Source organism: Rutidosis leptorrhynchoides, chromosome 7 (assembly GCF_046630445.1).
Source record: "Rutidosis leptorrhynchoides isolate AG116_Rl617_1_P2 chromosome 7, CSIRO_AGI_Rlap_v1, whole genome shotgun sequence".
Taxonomy (NCBI): Eukaryota; Viridiplantae; Streptophyta; class Magnoliopsida; order Asterales; family Asteraceae; genus Rutidosis; species Rutidosis leptorrhynchoides.
In genome coordinates, this window is record NC_092339.1 from 10789161 (window position 1) to 10813144 (window position 23984).

Consider the following 23984-nt stretch of genomic DNA (forward strand, 5'->3'; position numbering starts at 1 on the left):
GAAAACACCTCAATCGAGAGGATGAACCAACCACACTTCATCTACGGAAGGAAATATTTATGCATATAGTATTGCACCTGAAAAACTCTCGGAAACTGAGTAAACGTTTAACGCGTAGCTGTGCTAATTCCTTTAGCGTTACTATTACCCAAAATAACTTGATAATTCCTTTCAAAGTAGCAACTTTTGTCACAGCTCCAGCAAGACAACTTCGACTTTTCGTTCGAAACAACCATATTATAACTTTGATATATATGCGTGCCCTTTTATTGTTACTGGGGAACCTTTCATATTCCATCATATTACCATCAGCGTTTAATCATCTAAAAACACAATTCTCCTGAAAGCACCTCGGATTGATAACCGACGATTCAGATATGAATGCATTAAATGCAGACGAAACAGTAAAATTTTAGATGGCCTAAATGGCCAAGAGGTTGATGATAAAGAATGGAGTGTTGGGAACACTCGATAGAAAAATTTGGTACTGAAAAATGAATTGAGCAAACCATGAAGGAGACCATGGACAAATACAAGGACCAAACCCTATATTCGAAGAATCCAGATAATTCTGTATCCGATGAAATCTTTAGAGAATATCTTACTCCGTACTCATGTTAAAATCTTGCGGAAAATCTTTCTTCACCAACCTTCGAACTTAGAAATTCCAAAATATCATCCTAAATATCTTCGATATTTCTGAAGATATTTTCATAAATATTCTTGTCCGAAATTATCTACCTCTTCGTATTTTCTGTATTCCATTATATTGGAAACTTCTGTAAAATCTAAGTATAAATTAAGAATGAATTGTGGATAAGTGTTGGGAATTGAAGCATGGGTTAGTATAATATAATGACGTCCGGCCAACGTGATTATATTACAGTAAGTCATGCTGAGTTTCTAATGGGACGTGATGATTCACAGAACACAACGTCATCATGTGCCATGTTACATAACCCTTTCATTCTAATTAACCTCTGAACATATCAAGAAAATATATTCTTGATAGATCTATTCTCAGTGATTCTGGTAAATTTACAAATCAAATCGTGCTATTACGTTTATTCTTGTTTAGAACATTAAGTTCATTCGAAACTCGATACTTACGAATTCTGGACCATTACTTGTTTTACTTAAAGCCAAAAGAGAAGACAAAGCATGAAGCTCCGGAATATAAGGGAAGATATAAAGCCCGATAATAACACAGAAATTACAAACCGTGTATATCAATACGTATTGTAACGTACAGACACGGTAGAATTATAAACACTATAACCCCAAGGTAATAGTAGAAGTAAATAGATTCCTCCGGTGATAGATGAAGAAGGAGGGATACAGAAGCAATTTTCAGAAGAAGGACAAAGATCAGCACTGGATTAAGCATCTTTACAATCTTTAGAGGTATGGATTAAGGAAGAAAGTATAAGAATGGTGAGAATAATAAAACGGGAGAGGTAAATTTATAATGGAAATACCCGACAGAGCAATCGAAGTAGATGATCGCATTTAATTATAGAGATCTTAATTTTCATAAATCCCGAAGAATCAGATCTTATAGATTTCCAAGATTTTCTTTAAATCTCTTGAATTCCGGAATTCAACAAAGACAACGTCAAAAGTTAAAATGAAACTTTATTTATTCATTTCACTCTTTTGTGATAGCTTCATTCGTGCTCTTCGAATAATCAAATTTATCCATATTAATCAATGATGATAAAACTCTATTTATCAACTCATATTCGTCATGAAAACATTTTTATTGTTAGCCATGACCACCTCACTCAAATTTCGGGACGAAATTTCTTTAACGGGTAGGTACTGTGACGATCCGGGAATTTTCGACCAAATTTAAACTTAATCTTTACATGTTTCGACACGATAAGCGAAGTCTAACGTTGAGTCTCAAAAATTTTGAGCTGGTTTCATATATTAAATTACCCCGTGACTACTTTCGATGATTCACGAACCTTTGATCGTAAATAGGAATGGAAATAAATAACTATACATGTAAATAATTATATATTATAAATTAAACATATTAATGAACTATTATGTGATTTAGAAAGAAAATTTAGACTTGTTATTTAAAATCGATTATTTAAATATAGGGAGTAGATTGAATATACATAATTTGTTATATCATTACGAATACATTTATTATCATAATTAATAACTAGCATTTTTTTACTATTTATTTATTTATATTATTATTATTATTATTATTATTATTATTATTATTATTATTATTATTATTATTATTATTATTATTATTATTATTATTATCATAAATAGTATTATTAGTAATATATTATTAATATATTAAATATAAATTATAATGTCTGCTAATGTTACGAAATCTGTTACACATCATTTTCTTCCTTTTTATATGTTTCTAACTTCTTGTTGATCCGTGATCAGAGTTATCAAGAGGGAATCCACTCTTTCTTGCATTTTTTGTCTCTTTCCAATCAATTAGAACTTTTGTAAAATATATGTATATTACATACAAGTTTTATGGAAATATAGATTTAATCACTCTTCTTATATCCTACTACTCCAGCTTCTTCTCTTGCTTCAGCCATCAACAACCACGGCTACCTTATCACCACCCTACAAACCCATAATCACCCATGAATTTAAATTTTGTGTTGTTATAGAAACCCACAAGAACCATCACCTTTGTTTCACTATATAACCAAGAATCACCCTCGGGTATCATCACCACTACATCAATCACCTGCATTTTTTTTCTGTTTCAAATGCAAACTAAACTACCACCACTGCTATATTAATATTATTGTTGCTGCGTATGCTCTACAATCGATCAAGACAACCACCATCGGCCAAACCATTACAACTTACTCAGGTACTTTTCTGTTTTAATAATAATCAAACACCACCACTTCAATGCTACTGCCGTCGCTACAAACCTCATGTTTTATGTAGCGGTTATGCTATTGAAATCATCCATCACAATCGCCATAACCAAACCACCCTAACAACCCACCATAAACTCTCTCTCTCTCTCTCTCTTAATTCCCTTTGAACTCACGATAGCCAAACGTCCCACATATTTATATTGTTCGCTTGTTTTCGGATTGGGGTTAATACTATTAGTAAACATAATACACTCATACATAAAAACTTGTTACACGTGAAATACTACAACCACCCTCGAACACCCACAACCACGTTATAAACCATCACAATCCCACCATTTAACTTCTGCATCCTTCCGTTTATACTTCGACAACTCACTTGTTTCGTTTTCTATTTCTTGATCATCACCTCCATAAACCATTGACTGTTCGATTATTACACCTACCCTTTTGTGCAGCTGCTTGGTCACATACGAACATAACCCATAACCCACACACTAAATATTCCTATTTCTTGCTCCTTGTTTTCACGAATCGACAAGCCTCAACACACACATACAAACTAATTCTTGTTCGTCACTTCTGCTTAACATCATCGACCAACAACATCTTTGATCTTCCTGTTTCTGTTATCTGATCACACCACCACACAACCACTACCCTCACCATACGAAACCCACCAGAGAATTTTGACTACGGTACAACGAAAGCAATAAAATACGATATAGAGTGATAAAGATAAGGAAGATGATTATGAAACTATGTATAGAGAATGATTCAACTTATATCGTGTACCTTTTTCTTTTCCTTATTGGCCGACAGGAACTGTACGCTTGTGTAACTAACTGATTTAATAATTTGGCTGTTAATATTCCTACTATAATAAAAACTCTATTGCAAGCCTTTACCGATTGTTTTGGGTACAACTTGAAAAACCATTTAAGTACCTAGTTGACTGCCGTATCCAGCACTCTTACTTGGGCCGTAAGTCAGTATTGGGCCGTGAACTTGGGATTAGAGGTTGGGCCAGATTATCGATGTAGATAACGGATTAAATAAAACTCAATCGGGAAATAAAACAGAAAAGCAGGAATAGTGGAGCGGTTAGAGTGGGTGTCGGGTTAGCGAGAGGTCTTGAGTTCGAGCCTGGGCAAGGGTATTTTCTTTTTGGAGCATTTATTGTGAGGTAGTCATAATCCTTTTTGTTATTATCATTATTATTATTATTATTATTATTAGTATTACTATTATGATTTCAAGTATATTAAGCATATTAACAACATAAATATATAATTAAAGATAATAGGATAGAGATTATAGAAAATAGTTGTAAGTATACGAATACATGAGAAAGTTATAATTATAGGTACAAATAAATGTTATAAGAAACTGTAGTCGTTATCATAGAAATTTAACACGAAAATTATGATTTTGATTAGGATTATTATTATTGTTATTATAAAAACAATACAAGTTATTATTATTTTTCACTAATATTAGTATTAATATCATTTTTGTAATTATTAATTTTACTATTATTATTATTATTAACATAAGTATCATTATTAACAATATTACTATTACTATTATCACTAGTAAAACAATAACATTAAAACTATCATTTTTTTTAACAAATAAATATTTTGTACATAAAAACACACTTATTATATATATATATACTATAATTATATTGATAATCCATATAACTATATGAAAAATATATTATCATTATATATATGATTACATATAACAAATTAGGTATTTTTAGTATAATACTAAATATATATAAATATTAATATAACTACAATAATCCTTTTAGATATATATACATAAATAACATAATCAATAATTTCATATACAAAAAGAATATAAGAGACATATATTAATATAAAAATGATATAATTAATAGATTAACTATATATAAACTTATTCGATTACAATAATGTGTATTAATAAATATACAAATGATATAGGTTCGTGAATCCGATGCCAACCCTGCACTGTTCAATTTAGTCATATGTATTTTTACTACAAAATACAGTATGGTGAGTTCATTTGCTCCCTTTTACTCTTTATATTTTTGAGACTGAGAATACATGCGCTACTTTTAGAACTGCTTTATTAAATGCTTTTGAAATACATTTTGAACTGTGAATACATGAAATGCTTTTATAAATGTTTGACGAGATAGACACAAGCAAAACATTCCTCGAATGAATTATTATGCAGACAGAAGTTCTGCGGATTATTATTGAATTATGTGGACATGATAATTGCCACCAATCAAAGTGAATGTTATGTATCGAGAGAATGATTTTATACATAGGTTATGTGTATGTTATTTTTGTACACGAGATATGTGTACGGTTACAAAGAATTACTGAAAAATGGTTTCGTACATGAGAAAGGTGTACTGTATTTAAAGGATATCGCATGTACATTACAGGTGGGTATAAGATTCGGGCCCATTTGTACCATGCAGGATTTAAATCTGGTGGTCTATCAAAATGATGAATTTTATTATTTTATGATAAACTTATGAACTCACCAACCTTTTGGTTGACACTTTAAAGCATGTTTATTCTCAGGTATGAAAGAAATCTCCCGCTGTGCATTTGCTCGTATTACATGGAGTCGTTAATGGCATATAGAGGTCAGAACCTCGCAATGAGACCAACTGTTGAAGACTTCGTCCAGATGGATTAGGACGGGTCACTACATCGGGCTGGTTATAGTAGGAAGATTTTTGTTTTCTGTTTTGTTCTAGGTGTATCGTTGGTTTTTATTGTTTGCTTTGATTGTTTTAGGTTTGTAAGTTTGTAGCTTGGTTTGTGGTTGTCTGTGAGGTCACAAGACATGCTTGTTGTCGATGTTCTTATTTGTACTCTTATTATTTTGTTTAATAATATTTACGGGTAAAATCATTTAGCTAAGAAAAATATTTAGTTGTCTTTCTCGTTTTTATATGAAAATTTCTTTTCAAAGACTAAATAAAAAAATTTGTACTGAAGTAATGAAAAACCGATAAAAGATACTCTCAACAATCAATCGTTGAAAGTGATCTAAATACCATTCAGTAATATAAATATGTTACTAACACGTTAATAATAAACAGTTCAATGCAATAATTTTCATTATTATACCATTAACGTGTTCTCATTGAAATATACCTATTGTACATGTAACACTAAAAACTCATCATCCAACATTCCGACATGATAACCACATATTAAAGTTGTTACGTAATCTCTAATAATCAAAACCATATCGTAAGTGAAGTTGTGATGTGGTCCAGCGGTTGGTGGTCTGCCTCCTTTAGGGGAGGTCAGGAGTTCGACCCTCGTTGGCTAATATTAAAAACATAATTTCTTCTCTGCCATTAAGTATCCACCTGTGACACCTTTACCATATCGTTTGGGGGTAAGGGGAGGGGGGTTCTACTTGGTCGTGCCCTTGGATCGGTTTCAAGGTTTTCTCCCGGGCAGCGATGAGGGCGTGATTATTATCGCCGCATCGGCATAGTCGAAGCGGGAGATGATCGCAACGGGTGGTTTAGTCCCTCTCGGATAATCACAATCGCCGTTAAAAAAAAGTTTAACTTTAGTTTTCTTAATAATGTAAGCTTTTATACTTATTGCTTAATTAATTTTAATACCAAATTAAATAAATAATGAAACAACTTTGGCTCTAGAAGTTTATGTACCATTGCAAATTACAGGAAAATTAAATAACACACGTATCCATATAAACACAATCGGATTCCTACCGTTATTCCGTTAAGACCACCGTCCTGATAACTGCCACCGCCGTGGTTATTGACATTTGTTCTTGAAATAAATAATTACCTCTTGTTACCTTTCAAATACATCTCCGTCTTGCGTTCATTCAATTTTTATGGGGGTGAATAAACTATATTAATTGGATTATATATTATAAATCTAAAGTCCATTTAGTTTGCTCTAGAATTCGAGTAATTTTTTAGATTCATTCAAATTGAGGTTAGTTTTTTTTTCAAAATTTATGCCCTAAGTTTTGACATTGTTTGATTAATTGACGGAAATCTGAGCTAGGGTTAGGCAATGATCAATGTTTATTGGTGTCATGTTGTTATGGTTCATACCTTATTCCTTGATGAAATGATTCGGATTAATGTTTTAATAAGAAAATGGGCGCCAAAGGGGTGATTTTAGTTATGGCAATTATAATTTTAATTTACCCTTTGGTAGAAGCAGTAGATTCAGACAGAGATGGCCAACGAATGTCTATCGAAAATCAAATCGATTGGGGTGGCACCATGGATGAGGACACGGTACATTACTTCTGCTCATACTTTTGACCTTCATTCATGTTACAAATTTTAGAAATGCTTCACGTTTATAATAGTGCACACCAAGTGTTTGTAAATAGGCTTACTTTCTTATTAAATGATTTAGAAGCCATAATGCTTTAGAAATTAGGTAAACTGATGAAATTGGTTGACTGCAGGCAGAACTATTATGGGTGAACTGCGGATCGGAATTGGTTTATTCGTTAGAGGATTTTCAAGATCTTCAGTATTGTGACAGTGATAGAACCCGTGAAGGAAAAGAGCGGATATTGAAAGCTATAAATCTTCAAGATCCGTACGTTAAGAAAACTATACTAGATTGCTTGAGAGATAAACGAATTGTTTCATCCAAATCCAAAAAAGGTCAACATACTAGAAGTTGGTATGTAGAGTATTTAGTGTCGTTTTTACACAAGCCTATTGATAGTAATAGAAGACGTAGGTTGGCTGAAGGCGGTGTTACCCAAGGAACTGTTATAGTTGCGGTTGTTGTTACTGCAGTCTTAACACTTTCTGTTGCTGGCCTTTTATTTTATTGTTATATTAGGAATTGTGGTAGTGCAGGCATTCAAAATGATGAAAGGCCTCTTCTCAGCTTAAGTATGAGTAAGTTAGCAACTAACGTTACATAAACCAAATCCCGTTTTCATTACATTCTGAATATACCAATATACATGACAATTGACAATTGAGACCCATACTCTCAAATTTTGTTGAAGCTTTTGGGTCAATTGGGTCTTGAAAAAAAGTCTGACAATGTAAACCCCAAACCTTAAAAAAAAGGTACAATGGGTTTCCCTCCGACTTATTGGGTTCTATACAAAATATAAGAAACGAGTCTAATGAGTATTAGTTCCTAAAGCTCAATAAATAGAGATATGTATAATGGGTCAAGCGGGTCGAGCATAAAGATCATAATAAGTTTCACCCGTCAAACATTTATTAAAGCATTCATGGCTATATTATTTATTATGTATGAATACAAATAATAATAACTAAAATATTTGTCTTATTCATATGACCTCATGACCCGTTTCGACCTGTTACACAACCTGACTCATTTGGACCCGTTTAAAAATATGACCCGTTTGGCCCATGACCGATTTAACCCAAAGCCGTGTGACCCGTTACCCAATCCGACCCAACCTGACCCGTTTGCAGGTTAATTCTGATATGGGGTCATCGTTAAACTTTTCAGATTGTACAAAAAAATCATCAAAGGGTAAAGACGGGAACTCTGAGAATCAGTCGAACAGGCAGAAAAACGGGGATGCAAGAGTAGTTGTTGATGCAGGTGACGTTGATAATCCACATGTAAAAGATCCTACAGCTCGTCCTCCACCTGAAAAGGTGACATCATCACTACGTCATACATTGAAGCCTAGAGCTGTAAGGGCAGAATCGTCTTTGCGTCATATTGGGAAGACGGAATTACCTATACGCCCTTCTATTGACAAGACGGATTCTCCTGGAGCAGGGACAGATTCGTCTCCAAAGCCTTCTCCTAGAGTGACGGAATTACCTACACACCGTTCTACTGAAGCTTCTCATGTTCCTTCTGCTACCACCGCTGCTCCTCCGGCTGCCGCCACCCCACTTGTTGACCAACCATCCCCGCCACCACCTCCACCATCCCCACCGCCACCACCACCACCGTCGTGTGGAGGAGAACCTCCTCCTCCGCCGCCACCTGCAGGCAAAGCTCCGCCTACGCCACCACCTACTGGCAAAGCACCTCCACCACCACCCAAACTTGAAGGGAATACAGCGGGACCTCCACCACCTCCTCGGCGGTTTGGTGCAGCCGTTAGACTTCATCGGCGTTCAGAACAAGCTGATACTTCTAAAGCTAAGTTAAAGCCATTCTTTTGGGATAAGGTTATGGCTAATGGGGAGCAACAAATGGTTTGGGATAAGATTAAATCAGGATCGTTTCAGTAAGTTTTTGTTTTCTGTTGCTGCTTAATATCACATGAAAGAATTAAGAATATAACACGTGTCTTGATCATTAACAGGTTTAATGAAGAAATGATTGAAAGTTTATTTGGATATCAAGGGCCTGATAAAAACAAAAATCAGGACACGAAGAACACCCCTGGGAAAGAATCCACAGCACATTTCGTTAAAATTATCGATCCTAAAAAGGCACAAAATTTATCTATTCTTTTAAAAGCATTAAATGTGACAACCGAAGAAGTTTCTGCTGCACTCGTTGAAGGTAAATCTTTCTCTCATCTGCTATTTATTGTCTACCCGAATGATGTCTTTGAGTCGAGCCTAAGCCCAAGCACAAACCTGGCCTATCAAGTTAATTTTGATTAATATTTTTAAATAAAAATGTAATCTTTAATGAATTGAATCAGGAAATGAGCTTCCTATTGAAATTGTTCAAACATTGCTAAAAATGGCACCAACTAGTGAAGAAGAACTTAAACTGAGGCTATATGGTGGGGATCTTAGTCGGCTTGGACCTGCAGAACGATTCTTAAAAGCTTTAGTAGAAATCCCATATGCATTCAAAAGACTTGAATCCTTACTATTCATGTGCACACTTCAAGATGAAGAAGCAAACATCAAAGAATCCTTCGAAACTTTAGAGGTTAATTCTGAATTTTTGCATCTATTTACAAACAACACTTTGGATGATAAAAAAGACTTGTTTTTGTTCATAGGCTGCTTGTGTAGAACTTAAAAAAAGCCGGTTGTTCCTCAAACTATTGGAAGCTGTTCTAAAAACAGGCAACCGTATGAATGTTGGAACTTTTCGGGGTAGTGCGAAAGCTTTTAAACTTGACACACTCTTAAAACTGTCAGACGTTAAAGGGGTCGATGGAAAAACAACCCTTTTACACTTTGTAGTACAAGAGATTATGCGAGGTGAAGGTATAAGGGCGGTCCGGGCTGCAAAAGATGGCAAAAACATTTGTAGCGTGAAGACAGAACATCTTCTTCGTGAGCCTTCACCTGAAGAATCAGACGAGCATTATTGCAAACTTGGTCTTGAGGTTGTGTTGGATTTGAGTAGTGAGCTGGAGAATGTAACAAAAGCAGCAATTATCGATGCTGATGGGTTGACCAGTTCGATATCAAAACTTGGTAATGGGCTTGTGAAGGCCCGTGAATCTTTGAATACGGATATGAAGAATTTAGAAGAACAATCAGAAGATGCAGAAGCGGATGAGTTTTGGCTTATTTTGTCGAGTTTTGTTGAGAAAGCGGAGAAGGAGATCACGTGGATGTTTGAGGAAGAAAAGAGAATAATGGCGCTTATAAAGAGTACAGCAGATTATTTCCATGGAAATTCGGGTAAGGATGAAGGGTTGAGATTATTTTCGGTTGTACGTGATTTTTTGGTTGTTTTGGAAAAGGTATGTAAAGAGATTCAGGCTGCTCCTATAAAACCTCCAAAGAAGAGAGACGACTCGTCTTTAGAAACTCCAAAATTTGATGATGATGATGATGCACAACCTGGTACAACAAAAGACGACCAGAATTCGTTCAAGTAATCAAGTTTGTAATATGATGCGAAAACAAGCGTGAGACCATACACAACCATCTTCTACAAAACAGTGTTACACAGTAGTACATGTGTATTTACTATTTAGTGTGATGATTACGATTTATGTGATCATTGTTTCATACAGTACTATCTTAAAGAAGATACAGATAGAATACGTATCAAATCTAAAAGATCTGCAAAAGAAGCCAACCTCTAAATTTCACCATAATCTAACAAAATTGAAATGCTGATCAAACAAAATTAAATGTGAGAAGAAAACAAATTTTTTTTTTTTTTCCCGGCAAACAAAGACATATATTAATTTTCAAAAACAACATACAAAGGGCAGGACATTTCCCATAACCCCAAAGGAAACAATGAAAATACAATATCCAAATTCGCCTATACACCAACAACTATATGCTAAATGCAAAATCTACCATCTTTCAACTGCAGATCCCAATACCTAGCAACTCTTTTCACAGCCTCACTATGGTTGACCCTAAAAGTCAACAATTTACATTGAACATAACAACAAATTGCTTTGCACAAATCCTCATCAGTCCTCTTAACCATTCTAAACATCCTGTGATTTCTTTCCTGCCACAAAAAGTATACACAAGCAGCTACAACCAATCTATTTACAACATTCCAAATCTTACCTGCACAGGGGTAAATTGAGATACCATGAACTATCTCATTCAATTGATCCTGCAGTCCCCTATACTCAAGCTTCATCTTCATAAAACTCCACACCTTCATACTAAATGAGCATTTAAAAAACAGATGCTTTACAGAATCCATCTCAGAATCACAAAAAACACAACTAAGCATCTGATTAGGCATCCAAACAGACATTCTATCTTGAGTACTCAAACGGTTTAACACAACCAGCCAAAGAATAAATGCATGTTTTGGATCAAAACCTTTAAACCAAATAACATTACTCCAGGTTACTTTAGGTATATTTATTCTAAAATCCTGCCAAACCTGATGAGTAGAAAAAGGCACTTTCTTGCCTTCATTTGAAACCCAAACATATTTTGTCATGCCATTATAATGAACTGTATTGTGATGACTCGAAAATTTCTGACCAAATTTAAACTTTATCTTTAAATGATTTAATGTTTTCGACACGATAAGCAAAGTCTGTAATGTTGAGTCTCAAAGTTTTGGAACTATATTCATGTAATCAATTATTCTTTGACTGTTCTCGAAGATTCACGAACAATATATATATAACTTAATGTGCATATATATATATATATATATATATATATATATATATATATATGATTTCAAGTTATTAAGTAAACGATATTAACATTCGATTATTGATTCGATTAATATTTAGATAAGTTAACTAAAACGTTTAAGATGAACCAGTAAAACACTAATTTGCTACAGTATTTTCGAATTGCTACAGTACCCGAAAAGCTACAGTATTTTCGAAAATCACTATTTGCTACAGTAAAACACTATTTCAAAATGAAAATGTATATATTATATATATATATTAACAAATAGCGAGACGATGATTTATAGAAGTAAATGACCAAAACACTCGAAAGTTTAAGATATACTTTGAGTGGTATAGTTTATGGATAATTTAAGGCTATATTTTGACAAAGGTACGTGACACGAAACATAAAATGCAAGTTTTCTAAATGTACGAAAAGACATTCGAAAAACCGGAACCGGGACATAAGTAGAGTGACGACGTACGACATATCGGAACAAAAATTACAAGTCAACTATGCACGTGAATTTAATATAATATATAATTAATTATATAAATTATATATATTATATATTAATATTTAAATTATGTCGACAAATAAGAAAACAAAAATATGTGAGCTGGAACCTCAGGCCATGCGATCGCATGGCCAATGCTCCTCAGACCCATGCGATCGCATGGGGACGATTTTCAGGCCACATCTATAAAAGCTCGAACATTCTGCTTCTGATTTCATTTCATTATTACTCCGTATGTATTTATTATTTATTGTTATTGTTATTATTATTATTATTATTATTATTATTATTATTATTATTATTATTATTATTATTATTATTATTAAGATTAATATTATTATTATTAATCTTATTATTATTATTAGTATTGTACATAAAATACTACGACGAGGTCATGAGCGTGTCACTTTCAAAATGGATTTTCGAGCGGGAAAGAGTTAAGGAAACTATGGGTTATAGCTATGTAGGTTATGGGTACTGTACGTGGGTATTATTGGCAAATCAAACCTAGTGTTTATCATCTCCGTTACGTCTACGTACTTTCCCACAATATTGAATCTCAATATTGATACGTGAGTATTCATATCTTATCTTTTATATGTTAATTGTGTATCCATATCTAGTGCTCGAGTATATATAATTATGCATGGTTGTACGCTAAATTTCGTCGTTAAACAGTTTATAATGAATCGCGAATTAAATACATATATTACTGGAAAAAGGTATATGATATGCATGTTTTTGGAAAGCTGGCGAAAAATCAATAACTTTTCATTTAGATATCGAATAGTTTCGATGAACGGATTAAAAGATATGGTCAACTGAATTATGATTGACGTTAATTGGAATTGCTTTTGAATCTGCAATTAATATTTAAACAACTTGTTTGTAAGATTGATAAATTGGATTTTTGAATATTACCAACCGAGTAAATGAATTCTTATATAAGGCACGTCTCGTTTTGTTGAACTATTGTCAAAATTGACTTTTTGAAACGACTTTGGATAACTTTTGTATGTCGATCTCGAGCATTAGGATTGTGATACACTATGACCTGACTTAGCTTGATAGACAATTATTGACCAACATATGTTCTCTAGGTTGAGATCTACTGTTATTTGGTAATCCAAGTTTCAGTCAAATTTTGGTGAACGACTTTTTATGCTGCTAAGGTGAGTTTCATTTGCTCCCTTTTTAAATGCTTTTGCAATATATATTTTTGGGCTGAGAATACATGCAATTTATTTTAAACAATGGACACAAGTACATACTAAATTCTATACTGAGTTTGAACCGAAAATCCCTTAGCTTTGGTAACTAGTAACTGCCGGTTATAAGAACTGGTGGGCGCGAGTAGTAGTATATGGATCTATAGGGCTTGATATCCCCGTCCGAGCTAGAGCACTAGCCTTTTAACGGACGTATGCTATTTGAGAAGCGTACACGTTGGTTTGCGTGTATTATTAAGATGATTATACAAAGGGTACAAATTATATATACGTTAAGTTTAGTTACCAGGGTGCTCAATCTTGTAGAATATTTTGATAAACGTTTCTGGATGAAACAACTGAAATCTTGTGGTCCACCTTTATATACAGATTATGCGAAACACTAAAACTATGAACTCACCAACCTTTGTGTTGACACTTGTTAGCATATTTATTCTCAGGTTCCTAGAAGTCTTTCGCTGTTTGCTTATATGTTAGACAAGCTATGTATATGGAGTCTTACATGGCATATTTATCAAGGAAACGTTGCATTCACCAAATCATCACCATGTATCTTATTTTGACTGCATTGTCAATGGAAGTACTATTGTAAACTATTATTTACGGTGATTGTCTATTTGTAGAAATCATCAGATGTCGAAAACCTTTGATTTAAATATTCATTTATGGTGTGCCTTTTCAAAAGAATGCAATGTTTACAAAACGTATCATATAGAGGTCAAATACCTCGCAATGAAATCGATGAATGATGTGTTCGTCCATATGGATTTGGAGCGATCGTCACATGTATCAATATGATTTTTGACTTTATCCCTCAAATTCAACAAGAACTTCCATCCCCAGCTATCATTACAACTAGGCTTAATCTCCCAAAAACTCCTACCTTTTAATTTTATAAAATTAACCCATTCACTCCATAATGAATTCTTTTTTGTGATTAACCTCCAAATCTGCTTCACTATAAGGGTTTCATTCCATTCCTTTAAAGGTCTAAGGCCAAGACCACCTTGATCCTTTGGAGTACAGACATTCTTCCATGCAACTTTAGCCTTACCTTTAGAGCTATCTGCTTAGGCCCACAAGAATCCTTTTAACAGTCTATCAATTTCAGTGATAATCCCACAAGGAAGAGTATAAACTGAAGCCCAGTAAGTTTGCATTGCAGATAGAACTGAAGCAATCAATTGAAGCCTCCCTGCATAAGATAGCTTCCTCAATTTCCAATTCTCAACTTTAATTCTGACTTTGTCCACCAGGCATTTACAATCTTTGATCCCCAGCCTTTTAGCAAGAAGGGGCACTCCCAAATATTTCATAGGTAAAATCCCTACTTCAAATGGGAGAACCTGCACAATAGAGTTTTGAATACCAGGGCTCACACTACCAAAAAATATAGTACTCTTACCCATATTTGGCAACAATCCTGAAGTTTCACCAAAGTCAGATAATGCTTTTTTGATAATTTTCACAGAATGGACATCCCCATGACAAAACACCATTAGATCATCAGCAAAACATATGTGTGTTAACTTCATCTTCTTGCATTTATAATGATATTTGAACCCACTATTGCCTTGAGTGTATTTACTAAGAATGAGAGATAATACCTCCATGACTAGGGTATTGCCTTGAGTGTATTTACTAAGAATGAGAGATAATACCTCCATGACTAGGGTAAAAAGATAAGGTGACATGGGATCACCTTGTCTCAGCCCTCTCCCACCTTTGAAAAAGCCTTCAATGCCACCATTAACACATATAGAGAATGAAGAATTGGATACACATTCCATAATCCACTGAACCATAACCTTATGAAAACCAAAACCAACAAGGATGTCTTTTAGGAAACACCAGTTGACAGTGTCATAAGCTTTCTGAATATCTATTTTTAATGCACATCTTTTTGGCCCTTTAGTCATGTTATAACCCTTAAGCACCTCCTGGGCCACCAAAATGTTATCATGAATAGACCTTCCAGGGATGAAGGCACTCTGATTGCAACTAACAACCTTATCCAGCCCTACTTTTAACCTATTTGTAATGATTTTGCTAATGCACTTATACAAAACATTACAACAGGCAATAGGCCTGAAATCTGAAACCTTTGAAGGAGTTTCTATCTTTGGAATCAATGCTATTAAAGTAGCCTTCAATTCCTTCAATAGCTTTCCTGTTTCAAAAAACTCCTTAACAGCCATACACACATCTTTACCAATAATACTCCAAACTTTCTTGAAAAACAAAGAGGAGTATCCATCAGGACCTGGAGCTTTGTCATCATCAATATCAAATATAGCACTCTTGATTTCATCATCTTGAATAGGCTTAACCATCTCAAGAGCTTCTGTGGCATCTAATTTAGTATTAAAAATATCCCCCATTTCACTCGCTTGCAATCTCTGCCTTCTCCCAAAAACTTCTTAAAATGCTTAACAAACTGCTCTCCCACTTGATTATCACTAAAGTTAATCCCATTCTCGACACAAATATTATCAATCCTACACCTCTGTTTTCTTCTCTTGAGAATACTATGAAAAAACCTAGTATTCCTGTCTCCCTCTTCAAGCCACTTAATTTTGGCTTTTTGTTTAAGAACAATAAGCTCTTCCACTTTAGCTTTTTCATACTCAACCATAATAGCAGAGGCCATTGCTCTATAATGGAGATCATGAGGCATCTTTTCTACATCACTTTGGCATTTTTTGAGTTTTCCTTTCAATTCTTTTATTTTAGTGAATACATTACCACCTTCCCAATTCAGCCTGTTCAGATCCTTCTTAAGATATTTCATTTTTGAGACAACTTGGAACATCTTATAACCAGAAACATTAGACTTCCATTTTTCCTCAACTATTTTCAGAAAGTTCTCTTTATAGGCCACATGATTCATGAACCTAAAAGATTTTTTTCTCTTTATTAAACCATTAGGAATACCTAAGACTGCAGGACTGTGATCTGAAATCATAAAAGGATGGAATATACCATATGCATTTGAGTAATTGACAAGGAAAACCTCATTGCACATAATCCTGTCCAATTTCCTTAACACATTACATAAGGGATTCTTCAAAGATTTTGTCCATGTGAAATAAAAACTAGTGCTACCTAGATCCTCCACCTCAATATCACAAATACACTTATTAAATCTTATCATCTCTTCAGTCATGTGAGAACACCCTGCACTATGCTCATTAACATTCCTAGTAACATTAAAGTCACCCACCAATAGCCATGGCTGATGTTGAGCAATGGTAGCATGAACAAGCAACTCATTCCATAATAAGTTTCTCTCTGAACCACTATTACTAGCATAGATGAAACTACAATAGAATTTTGAACATTTGTCAACAGTTTCAATGAGGCATAATATCACCTGTCTAGCAACTTGAATAACCATCAAATTCACCTTTGTATTATCCCAGCCAAGAACAATTCGACAACTATTAGAACTTAACCCAATATTGGAAACCCAACTCCACCTACCAAACACATAGTTGCAAGCTTTATCAATATTGGTAGGCTTTAAATGAGTTTCCAAGATGGCACAAACACTAACATTCTCCTCTTTGATAAAATCCTTTAATTCATCTTGTTTATCCTTATGACACATACCCCTAATATTCCAGCAAGCAACTTTAAAATTCATTAAACTTAAAATACCTTCTCCAGCAATGCTGGATGTTTACCATATACCTCATTATCACCCACTGCAGTATTAGCATTTGCAATGAATTCTAAGATGTCATCCTCACTTGGACTATCTTGACCACCTTTTTGATAACTGACTTTCTTCATCATGATCAGACAGAACTGCATACTTATTCAAAGATTGTTTCAGCCCTTTCATCACATTATCATTCAAATTCCATATTTTATTAGGAGTTTCAGCCTTATTCTTTGGTACATACACCTGCTTAATTGGATCCTTTTGTTTCACTTGTTGTTTAGCTTTAAAATCATACTTCTTATTCTTAACTTCCACAAATCCTTCTTTATCAGTGACCACTTTGTTAGTTTTCACCTCCAGTTCAGCACTAGTTCTAGGTCTTATCTTACATACATCATGGTTATGTCCAAAAACAGCACAATGGGAACGAGAAGAAAACAATTAAGTGAAGAACTGGAAGGATAAATAAAGATAGGGCAAGAACAATTGGCATCGTAGAAATATAACCATATTCGTATTCAAAATCTTGAAAACAAAAAGGTTCAACAAATATAAACATGATGATATCTAACACAAGCGCTACCCCTAAAACTCAAACCCTAGCCCCACGACAACCAACAAGATTTTTGATCAAATTACATTTATCGAGTTTTTTTAGAACACTCTAATCGTCATCATCAGCAGATGGTTTAGATGAACCAGCAGCCTTCTTCGGTAGCAACAGGTTGTGGATGTTGGGCATAACACCGCCATTGGCAATGGTGACGTCACCTAAAAGCTTGCTCAATTCCTCATCATTTCTAACCGCCAATTGAATGTGTCTGGGCACAATTCTAGTCTTTTTATTATCTCTCGCTGCGTTTCCGGCCAATTCAAGCACCTATAATTCATCAATTTCAAAATTAATACAAAAATAATAATTTAACGAAACCCTAGATATCTAAAGCAACAAACCTCAACACAATTATTATGTAATATGTAATCGATTATACTTACTTCGGCGGCGAGGTATTCGAGGACGGCAGCGAGGTAGACCGGAGCTCCGGCACCAACACGTTCGGCGTACTTACCGGCTTTCAAGAAACGAGCAATACGACCAACCGGAAATTGAAGACCGGCTTTGCTACTTCTTGAAGTAGCCTTCTTTGCGGCTGAAGATCCTAATGTTTTGCCACGTCCAGCCATTAATCGATATGTGGAGAAATATGATGATTGTGAGAAATTGATGAACGTAACGAAGAGGGAAAGTTGATCTGAAAGATTAATTTAGAATGGTGTGTCTTTATATAAACAGTTTGGACGAATTATTATCGGCCAATAAGACTGAAGTACGCGGATCGTGAAATCTAGCCGTTGGATTATATTAGATCCGGGGCTGAGAATTGTTTCATTATATTCCGTATTACGTAACCACATACAGACTCATACGTGTATTTTTATTCTCTACGAGATTGTTATACTACTGCGAGTAAGTAATTTTTTTTTTTTTTTAACCAATGGGGGTTATAAATTTATAAGTATAATGTAATAATGTATTGCATTACCATAAAAATTGATCACGTTTGGCAACAAGCTTTCTAGAGCTTTTAGATTAAAGATTTTTTAGGGAGAGAAAATGGTAAAAACTACTAGAAGTAACGTTTAGATTTTAGCTTATGGTTTTTTTTTATTTTAATAGTTTCAGCTACTCTGACAAACGACTAAATACATATAAAAAGGTACAGCTACAAGCTAAAAGCTACCAGTTAACAGCTAAAAGTTACAAGCTAGATTTGCCAAACATACTCAAAATGGAGAATGTACATGAGCTCAGGCCCAGCTCGAGAACTATAAATGACAATCAAATCGGGATCATACAACTAGTTAATGCAAAAAAAAAATACAAATAACATCACACTAGCATATTGGGGCTTCAGCGATCAGTGTACAACGAAAGATCACGAGATAGTCTTCTACATCAAACGTCTCAACCCACACCTGCACGAGGGGGCGATCATTGGCGGAGGCAGATTTGTTCACCGGGGGCAAAAAAAAAAAAAAAAAAAAAAAAAAAAAAAAAAAAAAAACGTAGCAACATTTTTGGGGCAAAATATAAAAGTTTTGGGTCAAAAATATAGTGTTTTGGGCAAATTTTTGAGGTTTGGCCAAAATTTATGGGCAAAATTTAGGGGTTTGGAGGCAAAATATGAAGACTCTAGGGCAAAAAAAATCCACTTGGACAAAATCGAAAAATTCAAAATTCTTGCATTGAAAATTACAAATCCACTGGGGACAGGCGCCCCCCATTGCCCCAACATAATTTCGCCCCTGGGGGCAGTGAGATCCTACACACACTAGGAAGGTTGAGCCATTGGAGCCAAACGATACTAACATTTTTTTTATCGATCTCTTACTACAGGTAGTAGTTTGCAATACTTTTAAGGCCGTTGCAATCTAATTTGTTTAATACGTCGACAATCTTTAAGATTTTAGTGTCATCTAACAATTATTTTAGTGAATTGTGCTTTATTTGAAAAGAAGGGTTGGCGAGTTACACTTGCAAGCAGGTTTGGAGAGGGTGGAGTGCACGCCTGTGATGACCCGTCCAAATCCATTTGGACGAATACGTCATTCATCGATTTCACAGTGAGGTACTGACCTCTACATGATACGTTTTGTAAACATTGCATTCTTTTGAAAAGGCACACCATAATTGAATATTAAATTCTAAGGTTTTTGACGATTGGTGATTTCTACATATAGACAATCACCGTAATTAATAGTTTACAATACTACATCCGTTGATAATGCAGTCAAACTAAGTTACATGGTGATGATTTTGTGAATGCAACGTTTTCTCGAATAAAGCATGTATGACTCCATGCACATAGCTTGTATCACATATAAGCAAACAGCGGAAGACTTCTAGGAACCTGAGAATAAACATGCTTAAAAGTGTCAACACAAAGGTTGGTGAGTTCATAGTTTTAATGTTGCGCATAATCTGTATGTAAAGGTGGATCACAAGATTTCAGTTGTTTCATCCAGAAACGTTTATCAAAATATTCTACAAGATTGAGCACCCTGGTAACTAAACTTTAACGTTATAATAAATACCCCTGTTTTAACATACATGCAACCAACATGTAGAATACACGCAATCCAACGTGTACTAACCTCAAATAGCATACGTCTGTTTTATAGTTCAGGTTAGGGTTTCTATACCTGGAACAGACGGGGATGTCAAGCCCTATGGATCCATATACAACTACTCGCGCCCACCAGTTCTTATAACCGGCAGTTACCAGTTACCAAAGCTAAGGGATTTTCGGTTCAAACTCAGTGTAGAATTAAGTATGTACTTGTGTCCATTGCGTTTAAAATAAAGTGCATGTATTCTCAGCCCAAAAATATAGATTACAAAAGCAATTAAAAAGGGATCTATAAACTCACCTTAGCAGCACATAAGGTCATTCATCGAAATGTGACCGAAACTCGAAATGCAAAGTAACCGTAGATCTCAACCTAGAGAACATATGTTGGTCAATAAATGTCTAAGAAGCTAGGTCAGGTCATAGTGTATCACAATCCTAATGCTCGAGACTGACATGCAAAAGTTAACAAAAGTCATCTCAAAAGTCAACCTGACCCAATATGATCTTTAAATCTATACATGTTTATTATCATAGTATAAGTCTTGATAATTGAACGAATTTATAGTTTATCAAACTCAAAATATTATTTATTTCAGGAGCTATATTATATTTGAATTATCATGGCAATCGAAAATATTTTTTTTATTTCACATAGTTTTCCAATACTTGTAAAATCAGATTATGGTGTTTATAAAGCTTTAAAACCTGATAAGACATTCAATTTTGACAATTGTTTACAAAAACGAGACATGCCTTATATAGAAATTCATTTACTCGATTAGTAATATCTAAAAATCCAATTTATCAATCTCGTATACAAGTTGTTTAAATATTAATTTACAATTTCAAACACAATTTCAATTAACGTCAAACATAATTCAGTTGACCATATCTTTTAATTCGTTCATCGAAATCACGCGATTTCTAAATGAAAAGTTAATAATTGTTCGCCAGCTTTCCAAAAACATGCATATCATATACTTTATATCAGTAGCATATGTATCAAATTAGTGATTCATCATAAACTATCAACGATAAAATTAAAGCATACAAGCATGCATAAACATATATACTCGAGCACTAGTCAGGGATACACTATCAATATATAAAAGTTGAGATATGAATGCTCACGTATCAATATTGAGATTCAATATTGCAGGAAAGTACGTAGACGCAACGGAGATGATAAATGTGATGACCCGAAAATTTCTGACCAAATTTAAACTTAATCTTTATATAATTCCGACTTGATAAGCAATGAATTTTAATAAATCTTGAACCTTCGAAAAGATTTTTACACAAGCTTTTGGTCACCCTTTTATTCCGACGATTCACGAACGTCATAACTTGATTTAATTGTTTAATTGTTTAATTATTGTATATATATATATGGATTTATATATATTTAACTTGAAAATATGATAATTAAATATCTCATTAACTATATTAACAAAGTATTATATATATATATATATATATATATATATATATATATATATATATACATATATATATATATATATATATATATATATATATATATATATATATATATATATATATATATTTCCATACTACTAATTTAAAGAGTTTTCAAACAATGTATATATTACTATTTAAACGACGTAATTAACTTATGTTAAAATGTATTTACATATAATGTATTACGAGTGTAAATACATCCTTACAAGTATTGAATACACTTTATAATATACCAATACATATAAAGGATAGCTATACTCGTATTTCCGTTCAATTTCCTCAAAGAATTCTACTCGCATTCATACGGTATTTTTACTAGTATTATACACAGCTTCTAGAAGTATTTACTATTGGTATATACCAATAAAAATCTGCAATTATTTGTGTAATATATCATCCATGACCTAATCAATTTAATATGTCATGCATGACTTAATACAATTTAACTTATCTTAGATATTTTTACTAAAAGCCAAAATTATAAGCTTATAAATAAGGATCATTTTAACTCATTTTTACTCCACATTTTCTTAAACTAAAAATATACACTTGAATGCTCTCATATCATACTGTAATCTCAGCAACTTTCCTCTTCATAATCAAGGTAAAATACTTCTCAAAATTCTTGTTCAATTCCATGTATAGTTGCTATCTTATTATACTTATAAAACTTGTAAAAACTAGAACTTGTTTTGGTGAACACCAAGCTTGTTTGAAAAACTAATCTAATATTTCTAAATTAACTCTAATAAAACTTATTTATATGTATTATGATGTTATATTAAGTTAATATAAGAACTTATAACTTGTACATATGAAGAACACCTTGAAACTTAACATATATCCTTTAATCTCCATTCGGTAAAAAGCAGGCTGTTTTGGGTTGGGAATTAAAAACCTATCTTAGACTTTGAGTTCGAGGCTAAGACTTTGGAAATATGTTAATATATGTAAATAAGACTTCCAGTATTTATTTCATGATTTTAGACAAAGTGAAAGTATTTTATCAAAAATCATATATTGGGTGGATGCCGGGATTTTTCCAAATCTGTCCACCGACACAAAAAGAGGGTAAAGCTCTAAAAATTGCTACTTGTTATGAACTTTTCGAATTGGTTTTGTAAAATTTACTTCTTAAGGAATCCATAGCAATTTGATTCACTTTTACACGGAGTTGTAATGAATATTTGGCGAGCAAAACAAAATCTGCTAAAATCAACGTTGTATGGACGAAATTTATATTATAAAAACTATATTAACCATAATCTTGTTAACTTTTCCTATATATATTTGGACATGTTATCAGTAGTACAACAAAATATTATAATCTTGGTTAATTATGTGATTGTATATATGTATAATAATATTCTTGGTACGTCATAACACAATAAGTATACAATACTTTTTGATAAATCCTAAGACAATACGTACACAATACATCTTAGTTAATTCTAAAACAATACGTATACAATACGTCTCTGGGTTTATGCAAAGACAATACGTATACAAAACTTCGTGGGGTAATTCTAAGATTACATATATATATATATATATATATATATATATATATATATATATATATATATACCGATTATTGGACTGTTGGACTTTTCGGACTATTTTGGACTACTAACAAAGGACTACTAACAATGGACTACTAACATAAAATGTTAAAAATTATTATATAAGTATTCTATGAACTTGCTTTATTTTATTCATATGTCGTATTATTATCTGAATCGTTATTATTGTTATAGGTTCGTGAATCCAAGGACGACGGTCATATTTTTAATAAGTTGAAAACTTATTATTAATATACTTTTACTACTGTGAGTATATAGTCCCATTTTTAAACTCTAAAAATATTTTGGGATGAGAATACATGCATTTTTATATTTTACGCCATGGACACAAGTACTTAAAATATATTCTACGTTGAGTTGTACCACATTGCATATCTTCCCTAATAGCTTGGTAACTAATATTTACATGTTGTAAGAACATGT

General features: G+C 33.4%; 4 protein-coding genes across 4 annotated transcripts; 1 reads left to right on the top strand and 3 right to left on the bottom strand.

Moving 5' to 3' along the window:
• The first annotated feature begins 6898 nt into the window (after positions 1 to 6898).
• Positions 6899 to 10845, top strand: LOC139858066 (uncharacterized). The gene is made up of 6 exons (XM_071846916.1): positions 6899 to 7191; positions 7368 to 7815; positions 8408 to 9146; positions 9225 to 9427; positions 9573 to 9808; positions 9882 to 10845. Exons 1-6 carry the CDS (start codon positions 7048 to 7050, stop codon positions 10713 to 10715), a joined length of 2604 nt encoding a protein of 867 aa, XP_071703017.1. The 5' UTR covers positions 6899 to 7047; the 3' UTR covers positions 10716 to 10845.
• A 286-nt stretch (positions 10846 to 11131) lies between these two features.
• LOC139858935 (uncharacterized) lies at positions 11132 to 11758 on the bottom strand. The gene has a single exon (XM_071847766.1). The coding sequence runs from the start codon at positions 11756 to 11758 to the stop codon at positions 11132 to 11134; it is 627 nt and encodes a 208-aa protein (XP_071703867.1).
• A 4290-nt stretch (positions 11759 to 16048) lies between these two features.
• Positions 16049 to 17855, bottom strand: LOC139858936 (uncharacterized). The gene is made up of 3 exons (XM_071847767.1): positions 17847 to 17855; positions 17466 to 17746; positions 16049 to 17369 (listed from the first exon to the last, which is right to left on the bottom strand). Exons 1-3 carry the CDS (start codon positions 17853 to 17855, stop codon positions 16049 to 16051), a joined length of 1611 nt encoding a protein of 536 aa, XP_071703868.1.
• Positions 17856 to 17859: 4 nt separating this feature from the next.
• LOC139858397 (histone H2A.6-like) lies at positions 17860 to 18606 on the bottom strand. The gene is made up of 2 exons (XM_071847251.1): positions 18359 to 18606; positions 17860 to 18242 (listed from the first exon to the last, which is right to left on the bottom strand). The coding sequence occupies exons 1-2, from the start codon at positions 18545 to 18547 to the stop codon at positions 18027 to 18029; spliced, it is 405 nt and encodes a 134-aa protein (XP_071703352.1). The 5' UTR covers positions 18548 to 18606; the 3' UTR covers positions 17860 to 18026.
• Between the last annotated feature and the right edge of the window lie 5378 nt (positions 18607 to 23984).